Here is a 9,509-nt window from a genome sequence, read left to right as displayed (position 1 = left end):
TTCAAAACCCCCTTCCCCTCCCCCTTTTCTGATGAAGGGTCTAGGCCCGAAACGTAAGCCTCTCTGCTCCTATGATGCTGCTTGGCCTGCTGTGTTCATCCAGCCCTGCACCTTGTTGTCTTGGATAGACTGGACTTGTTTTCATTGGAATTCAGGAGGTTGAGGGGCGACCTGATAGAAGTTTATAAAATTGTGAATGGCATGGATAGAGTGGAAAGTATGAGGCTCTTTCCCCATGGTGGAGTGGTCAGTTAGTAGGGGACACAGGACCAAGGTATGAGGGGGGGAAATTTAAAGGAGGAGGTGTGCGGGGCATGTTTTTCACACAAAGGGTGGTGAGTGCCTGGAATGCGCTGCCAGAGGTGGTGGTGGAAACAGACACAATAGAAGCACCTGGATGAATACATGAATAGGAAGGGAATAAAGGGATACGGATCCCGTAAATGGAGGCAGTATTAATATGGAAGATCAAAATGTGTTGGCGCAGGTTTGGAGGAACGAAGGGTCAGTTCCTGTGCTATTTGTTTTTTGCCCTTTTGTTCTAAATGGGACTAGATTAATTTAGGATATCTGGTCGGCATGGACGAGTTGGGCCAGTGTCTTCTTCCATGCTGAACAGCTCTATGACGATGACTCTATGACCTCCCAACCATTTCTTGTGTAAAAAAAAAAATTCAGAGAAATAACTAAAATTCACTGTTGCTACTTTGAAATCCAAATTGCACACAACGTATCTATATATAAAATATGCATCTTTCATCACACTCTATTTTACTAACAAATTTAAACTGATTTTCTACAATCTTATAGCAGCAAGTATAGTTGAATGCAGCTTTATAGATCCCTATACTTGCTTCTTTCTTGAAATCTTGATAGTCTTGAGTGCTTTGTCGAACAGAATGAAATCAAATCATTCGTCGGCTGAAAAGACAAAACTCAGATACAGTTCCTACTAATTGCTGTTCACTTCATTGTGCTAGAAAATGGATGTATGCATACATCACATCAGGAAGGGACTGAACTGGATGATCACACTTTTGCAGTCAAAAAACCTGACAACAGTAACTGACTGTGATTTCCTGTAAATGACTTCTTAGACATGGCAATAAACTACTCATAAACACTGCAGAACTACAATTCTTGCGTGTTAATTCTTCAAGAGGGCTGTAGTCTAAATTATTTCTTTATTTGAGCCAGCTCCTTAACTGAATTACTGTATTGTTTCCAATGTTACAGAATTACGTGATTCACCTCACGAATGCACAGAGATATCAAATCAATGGGTTTCCTCAAGAATCAGTTCTACCACCAACCCTTTTTAGTTCACGTGCATAACTTTTTTTGAGACTGGATTGTGGAATTCTACCTGCGCTGAGCACAACTACATTACTATCAAAGTATTCACTCAAAATTAGTGAGTTTTACACCATGGAACTCACACCCACGTGTGAAATGAAACTTGATGCAAAGCACTGGCTGAAATGACACCTTCAATAAAGTACAGCCAAAATATAATTTTCCTAATGTTACAGCAACTCATGAATCTTTATTTACCTGCATCTTAAAACGTTCAATGTCTTAAAGAGTACATTCTAAACAAGTGCATCACCCATGCCGGCCATAGCCTGCAACTAATAAATAAATTTATTGTAACACTACATTACCAATTCATTCTGATTTGTAGCAATCGTTAATCTGGACAACAAACGATCCTTAATTATTTTCCCTTTTACTTGTCATCTCAAGACAAGAACAGTGGTCAGAAGATGTTGACCAAGCCTCGAATACCTTCCAAACCTGCGAACGCTACCACTTACAAATAGAAGGACAGCAGAAGCATGGGAACACCATGATTTGCAAGTTCCTCTCCAAGCCATACACTGTCCTGATTTGGGATGACATTGCCATTCCTGCACTATTGCTGGGTCAAATCCTTGAACTTCCTGCCTAACCAAAATGTACATACTTCCACCACGGAGACTGCACTGGTTCAAGTATTTCTTTACCATCTTCCCGAGGGCAATTCAGGACAGGCAATAAATGCTGATTTTGCTACAGATGTTCATTTCCAACAAAAGAATTAAAAAAGTATAAGCTCAACAGAATCTCCGACCTAATTGACCATGAACCAGGACTTAACTGGCCAAGTCAATGCTTCTAAACTGCATCTGAACAGGGCAAGGACAAAACACAACAAATCACTAAATTTCTAACCCAGCAACAAATGTTCTGGCAGTCAAACATTAGCCTGACCACACCGCATGTAACAAAGTCATATCCATTAACTAAACTATTTGGCATTTTGCATGCTAGTGGGCACAGCTCGCTCAGGTATTTGAAATTACAGACTGAATACGCGATCACTAAATAAATGACTACCTTCTTTTTCTTCTTTGGAGGTTGAAATTCAGATTGGCTGGAGCAGTCAGCTGGTTCCACCTCATCATCAGAAACAAGGCTGTATTTAACACCCCCAGGCTGCATGAAGCAGTCTTTTGCAAAATGTCCTAGCAAAGAGAATAAAGTTATTCAAGGGTCCTTCTGAAGTTCTCAGGCATTCTCGTTAAACAAAAAATTTCACTTTACAAGAGACAAGAAATGCGACTTTCCTGAGTGAAAGTTAATTCAGACTCGATTGCACCAGGCTAATTTATCACAACTGGGCCCATCAACACTGGGTTCAAACCTGCCCTTAAGCATGCATTTCCTTTGAGTGTGCTGTGTTGAGGCGTGGGCTGAGAAAAGCGTCACTCAGTCATCAGCCAGAATAATTTAATCAAATTTCCCCTTATTAGCTCGGTAACAGTGAGCTTTCCGCTGCATAACAGCGTGTGCCAAGGAGCAGGTTCCTATGGGCTGATCAGCTTATAACCCCATTTCACAGCATGTTCTGCCATCAAATGAGAATCTTTCCATCCTATTTCCTCTGGACCGGTAATCCTGAGGTCAGGATAATGATCTTGGGTTCAAATCCAAGAACATTGCAGACTGTGGAATTTAAATTCAATTACTAGACAGGGCCATGACAATTTCCAGCAACTGTTGTAAAAACCCACCTCATTCAGTAATGACTTTTGGGAAGGAAATCTGCCATCAACATGACTGGCCTATGTGTGACACTAGATCCACAGCAATGTTGTTGACTGCATATCACCCTCTGAATTAGCCTAGCAAGACACTCAGGTCAGAGACAATGAGGTATAGGAAACAAATCCTGGAAGTGCCAGAGACGTCCACATCCCGTGAAAGACGAAAGGAAACAAAATCATCAGCACAAAGACAAATTGCTCTGCGCCTGTAGGAAAGGATAAACCGGAGTTCAAGTTAAAAAGTTCTATAAGTTAAAGTTCTAAATTGGAGTAAGGCCAATTTTGACAGTATTAAGCAAGAATTTTCAAAAGTTCATTGGGAGAGGTTATTTGCAAGTAAAAGAGATGGGCGGAAAGTGGGAAGTCTCCAAAAATGAAGTAGCAAGTGTCTAGAGGTAGTATGTTCCTATTAGTGTGAAAGTCAAGGCTGTTAGGTGTAGGGAATGCTGGATGACTAGAGAAATCGAGGGTCTGGTAAAGAAAAAGAAGGCAGTATATGGCAGGTATCGACAACTGGGATCGAGTGAATCCCTCAAGGACTTATACATTTAATGGTAGGGACTTATAATGGTAGGGTCCTGGGGAGTGTTGTTGTGCAAAGAGACCTTGGGGTTCCGGTTCATAGCTCGTTGAAGGTGGAGTCGCAAGTACACAAGGTAGGGAAGAAGGCGTTTGGTACGCTTGCCTTTACTGGTCATTGCATTAAGTATAGGAATTGGGATGTCATGTTGCAGCTGTGCAGGATATTGGTGAGGCCAATTTTGGAATAATGCATTCAAATCTGGTTTCCCTGCGAAAAGAGAGATGTTAAACTTGAAAGGTGGCATAAAAGATTTACAAGGATGTTGGAGGGTTTGAGCTATAAAATCATGAAGGGCATGAATAGGGTGAACAGCCAAGGTTTTTTTCCCCCAAGGGTAGGGGAGTCCAGAACTAGAGGGCACAAGTTTAAGATGTAAAAGGGATCTAATGGGCAACTTTTTCATGCAGTGGGTGGTGCCTGTATAGGACGACCTGCCAGAAGAAGTGGTAGAGGCTGGTACGATAACAACAATTAAAAGGCATCTGGATGATGCACAAATAGGAAGGGTTTAGAGGGATATGGGCCAAATGGGACAATATTAATTTAGGATATCTAGTCAGCATGGACGAGTTGGACCGAAAGATTTCTTTCCATGTTGAGCAACTCAGTGGCACTACAGCTACAATGCATCTTCATCCTTAGATGAGTATCAATCTTAAAAAGGACGCAAAACCACTTAGCGTCCTGGAGCTTGTGATGCACAAGAAATGTACTGACCCCCAACTGACTGCACCTACTGGAAAACCTCAGCAGGTCTGGCAGCATCTGTTAAGAGAAATCCGAGTTACTGTTTCACGTCTGCTGACCCTTCCTCAGACCTGTCCACTTCCAGCTTTTCAAGCAATTTCTGTTTTTACTTTTGATTTATAGCATCTGCAATTCTTTCGGTTTTTGTGCAGCTATAATTAACAGCACTTATCAACACCCCGAAAAGGATGAATTTAAGCTTTTAATTTATAAACTCCTAACAGCAAACAAAAGCAATTAGGCCATATTACATTACCTTTACATCCACATTTTTTGCAAACTGTGTTTAGAACCGCTTCAAGTTTTATCTTCTGCCCTGTAAAGTCTTTGAACTTGCGCTTCCTCCTCTCATCCTGGCTACAAACAAAAATCCCATAAAAGTAGAATTAACCCCCTGCAGAAAATAATATCATTCCTATTCTTCCTCCATTTTCTCTTCTATGCATTCTCCAAATGCAAGAGCTAAACCCCATTTGAGCACTATACAACATTATAAATCTGGAACTCTATTCATCTCTCTCCATTCACCAATTTATTTATTTGGACCACAGAAAATTAAAAGAAAAAGCGTATGCTGAGAAGGATCTCAGTATCTGCCAAATGGTCAAAAAATCCCAGGCTCTGGGAAGCTGATCAACAGATCGTTGAATCAGTGCACAATCTTTCACAATTATTATACGACGTTACAAGGAAACAAGCCAAAGCCATGATCAAAAACACATACTCAAGAATAACGTTATTGGGATCGAGGTCCTTCCCAGATCCCTGGTTAACAGACTTCATTGAAAGGGAAAGCTTGACTTTGCCATCCTTTACCTTAAAACAAAAGGTTAGTTTTAATTATAGTCACATCATACACAAGAGGTTCATCCAAAAAAAAACTGCTGCAATACATGTAAAGAGCATGGACTCTATAATGTGAAGAAGCATAGACTTAAGCATAAACGACTGCCCACCCTGCCCTTAGAGATGCAGCAGGTTTTTAATTTTTTCCAGTTCTAATGAGAAGTCACCGAGCTGAAAAGTTAGTTATTTTTGCTTTCTTCCTTGACAAGCCTGCCAGACCTGCTGAGTATTTCCAGAATTTTGTTGAGATAAATAACAAATGGGAAGCTCTGTAACAGGCTGGAAGGCAGGCGGATTTAATGGCACAAAGTAAAAAGAGATGGTAATCAGTCAGATAAAAAAAAAATCAATTTAAAACGATGCAGAATCTTCACAAACAGTTGCCACAAAATTTTTAAAAATGTGACGGTGGTGAATTAATTTTTCCTCATTTTGTCATTTAATTTCTCCTGCTTTCAGCCCTACAAATCCTTACATTTTGATCCTCCATCCTCTCTCCCTGCTTTTTTGCCTTTTCTAGTTGCAATGAATGGTTGCAAACATCTCCCAGATAATAGCTGACCCAGTAACTTCAGCATTTTCAAATTTCAATAAACATGCTTGAATTGAGAGGGTTTTACATGTACTGTGACATGCAAAATTGTTCATCCATTTATAATCAACATCTATTAAATTCTGAACTTTGCAAAATCAGCAAATAATTCCACAGACCAGAAGAAGTAAACTGAGAAAAAATGTTCTCAAGATTGCATACAGCTTTGAAACTGTCCAGCCTCTCCTGTCTGTACCTCTTTCCCAATTACTTTAACCCAGACCTTTTCTCCAACATCAACGATCTCAGAGGGATTATCCACATGGCTTGCTGACATGTGTGATTTGTGGACCAGACCTGCAAAATAATACAAGCATTCAGTGAATTGATCCTAGCCACAATGGCCCCACCATCATGGGCACTGGGTATTTAGCTCAGTAACTCTCACTGCTTTGGCAGAGCTCCCTGCTCTGGTTCAATTTCTTGTCTTTACCACTGAGAATGCCACCTTGCTTTGAAAGAGCGAGCTTGAAAAATTCCCACTAGCAGCAAATACTGAACCAGACATTTTCTAAAACGGGGAATATCAAATGTTGCAAGAGTCACAGCAACAATGACATATGTTTAACATTAATCACTGGATAGAAAGGATTTGTGGAGTTTAACAATAGTGCCACCTACATATATTTAACTATAAAACAGTAAAATATACACAGTACACCAAATTGCAGTAATACTTTACCTTGCCGTTTGCAACCAGGAATTTTAATAAATGCTCCATATTCTGTTACAGATGCAACCTGAAAAATGAGATGAGTAGAATTTTTTTTGCAGCCAATGAGAACCAAAAGAGAGGGTTGTGGACAGCGAATGAAGGAATTGGTGATATACCTCGCCTTGTAAGATGATGTACAGTTCAGGCAAGTCCTCCATCTTTACACAATCTACAGACATGAAGAGAAGAGTAGAACCCTTGAATGACTCTTGAGATGATGATCACATTCCTGTTAAAAGTTTATTTCATAGTGTTTAGATTAAAGAAAAAAAAAAAAAAACACGTTTTTAAAAAAAAAAAAAATACACTCGTACATCCAGTTCAATTCTGGCAACGTTACATTTCTTGCTTGCCCGCAAATGCTGTTGGGTCTTAGTGAACTGATGTAGATAATGAAATAATTTCCATTTTTCATGGAAAACTGTATAAGAATTAGCCAGCTTTATTAATTCAAACAAAAGATCTGGCATTTTGAAATTCACATGCACTGTTTAATCAAGAATAGGTGACCTCAAAAATTCAGACTGCTACCATCTGAAGAGTCATTGGAGTCTACTGCAATGGCAGAATCAACTCAGGTTTTACAACACTAGTAACAATGCTCTACAACTTAAATCTATGTTATGTTAACTAGCATACAACTTCTTCTCTAACACTCTTCAGGCTTTTTGTTTGTAATTGTGAGTTTCATATTAGCCAACCCATTGCAGCATACACCTCTTCAATATATTTACAGTTGCAGGTATATTACTGCAGGTATTCTGATAAGCAACAAGTTTAGTTCACACTCACGCTGATGTCATGGTCAGCAACGGCACTTGTTGCTGACCCTGCAGAAAGATGTCCACAAAGATCTAGAGATCTCAATGGCATGAATTCTCCCTTCCTGATAAATGTTAGATTTCACTGCTAAATCAAGGAAATGCCTTGGCATGCAGCAGCATTGATGTCGGTAAGCGGATCAGGAAGCAGATAAACTTCTGATCGCAATTAAATATTCACACACAATAAACCAGAAAGTAAAAGCACACTTTATATCATTCATAGTTTTGCTGAATATACACCTAAGAAAATAAAGTGTTGCAACTGAATTCAGGTGAAAGTTAAATCAAAAGGTAAACTTTTCATGAACTGTATACTTTTTCCAAAGAAATGTATTAATATCAAAAAAGTTGATATTCGACAAACATAAATGTAAGCTTCCAAGGGCTTTTGTGGTGTAGTAGTAGAGTCCCTACCTATAAGCCAGAAGGTTTGCCATCATCCCAGCTGCACCAGGGGTTTGTTCACAACATGCTTGAACATGTTTTTGAAAAAAGGTACTGCAAGTTTTTTTATGGTCAAGAAGGTGCTTAGCAGTAAAGGTGACGTTAATACACCATTAAAAATCCAGTTACAGAGCATTGCTTAAAATTATGAATCTTTCAAAAGGTTTCCTTTTTACAGAGGGAGAGAGACAGCCAGTGCAAGTGTGCAAATTCTCAACAATGCATGGAATTTTCCATTGATTGCACTCTGGGGAGTAATTCCAACACTGTACCTAATAGGGAACTGAATAATTACAGGATTTTTGCGTTACTCTGCACCAACGTGGACTCAAGAAGGTTCTGTTAGATTCAATGGAGTAATGACCACAAACACAGACAGTTTCTCCATCGGTACCAATTCAAACTCTTGGCAATAAATGACGTGCAAGATCACACAGCTCTCACATCCAAATTCTAAGGCAAGTGAAGGGGAGAAACCGGGTTAATCGGACCTAAACTAGGAAAGCCGAGGTGGCACTGTAACCTGACATACATCAAAAAAATTCACAAGGACTCGAGACAACAAGGTGCAGGGCTGGATGAACACAGCAGGCCAAGCAGCAGCATCAGATGAAGGGTCTAGGCCCGAAACGTCAGCCTTTCTGCTCCTACGATGCTGCTTGGCCTGCTGTGTTCATCCAGCCCTGCACCTTGTTGTCTCGGATTCTCCAGCATCTGCAGTTCCTAGCATCTCTCACAAGGACTCTCTCTGTTTTGCCTCCACAGGTTCTACCAGACCTGCTGGTTGTGTTTCAGGCCTCCAGCATCAGCAGTCCTTTGTTTTGTCATAATTTCACAGGGATTCCTTCGGGGCTCTTGATGCACAGCCTGCAGTATAACTGGAATCCATTGAATTATCGGCTAGTTAATCGGAATATCACTGACAATACACAGAGCGAGAAACAAAGAGTTTAGAATATCACCCACAAACCAGGGCCTGGTCAACCTGGAGCCAATAGGGAGGGGCCTTACACAACGAGACCCGCCCACTCGTTGATTGGCATTTCGTTTCACCAGTCAAACCCGAAAGCTCAAGATGCCCCGCCCATTCATTCTTGATCGACGTGGACGTTGACCAACGGGCGCCGGCTCATCCGTGTACGAATAGACCAATGAAGAGCCTCGTTGTTCAGAGGCAACGGTATGGTGTATTCAGCGACGAATCTGGAACCCGAAGCCGCGATGTTTCGAGCATAGGCAGGTTCCTCGAGGGACGCAATGATGTGGGTTTCCCCGAGGAAGCAGTCGGACGATTGGATCTGTCATCAGTGGGGCACCGGCTAAGCCGCGGTTTCGTCATCAACAGGCGCGAGTCACAGGGATATAGAGCTATATACAGTATGGCTCAGTGGCAGCAATTTCATTCAGAGTCATAAAGATATACAGCAAGAAAACAGACCCTTTGGTCCTTGACAACAAGGTGCAGGGCTGGATGAACACAGCAGGCCAAGCAGCATCATAGGAGCAGAGAGGCTGACGTTTCGGGCCTAGACCCTTCATCAGAAAAGGGGGATTTGAAATAAATAGGGAGAGAGTGGGAGGCGGATAGAAGAGGGATAGAGGAGAGGATAGGTGGAGAGGAGACAAACAGGTCGAAGAGGCGGGGATGGAGCCAGGAAAGGTGAGTGTA

General features: G+C 41.1%; 2 protein-coding genes across 10 annotated transcripts in view; one reads left to right on the top strand and one right to left on the bottom strand.

The window, feature by feature from the left end:
* Positions 1 to 9,293, bottom strand: part of zcchc17 (zinc finger, CCHC domain containing 17) — a 15,478-nt gene extending 6,185 nt beyond the window's left edge. Inside the window, exons 1-7 of one of the 9 annotated variants that reach the window (XM_048616596.1) lie at positions 9,279 to 9,293; positions 6,689 to 6,741; positions 6,540 to 6,597; positions 6,054 to 6,154; positions 5,144 to 5,235; positions 4,676 to 4,776; positions 2,380 to 2,507 (exon numbers count right to left, since the gene is read on the bottom strand). In XM_048616596.1, the coding sequence (XP_048472553.1) occupies positions 2,380 to 2,507; positions 4,676 to 4,776; positions 5,144 to 5,235; positions 6,054 to 6,154; positions 6,540 to 6,597; positions 6,689 to 6,730 (522 nt within the window). In that variant the 5' untranslated portion in view covers positions 6,731 to 6,741; positions 9,279 to 9,293. Of the gene's footprint in view, positions 1 to 2,379; positions 2,508 to 4,675; positions 4,777 to 5,143; positions 5,236 to 6,053; positions 6,155 to 6,539; positions 6,598 to 6,688; positions 6,802 to 7,810; positions 8,396 to 8,617; positions 9,257 to 9,278 lie in introns of those variants that run through there. The other 8 variants (XM_048616599.1, XM_048616593.1, XM_048616595.1 and 5 more) reach the window with 8 other exon arrangements.
* The window catches only part of LOC109913764 (E3 ubiquitin-protein ligase TRIM39-like), a 2,564-nt gene continuing 2,046 nt past the window's right edge, over positions 8,992 to 9,509 (top strand). The window contains exon 1 of the mRNA XM_048616667.1: positions 8,992 to 9,217. Within this exon, the coding sequence (XP_048472624.1) occupies positions 8,992 to 9,217 (226 nt within the window). The remainder of the gene's footprint in view (positions 9,218 to 9,509) is intronic.

This window comes from Rhincodon typus, chromosome 35 (assembly GCF_021869965.1).
Source record: "Rhincodon typus isolate 14 chromosome 35, sRhiTyp1.1, whole genome shotgun sequence".
In the NCBI taxonomy this organism is placed as follows: Eukaryota; Metazoa; Chordata; class Chondrichthyes; order Orectolobiformes; family Rhincodontidae; genus Rhincodon; species Rhincodon typus.
The sequence above is the reverse complement of the archived record's forward strand: the minus strand, read 5'-3'. Positions and strand labels throughout refer to the sequence as shown.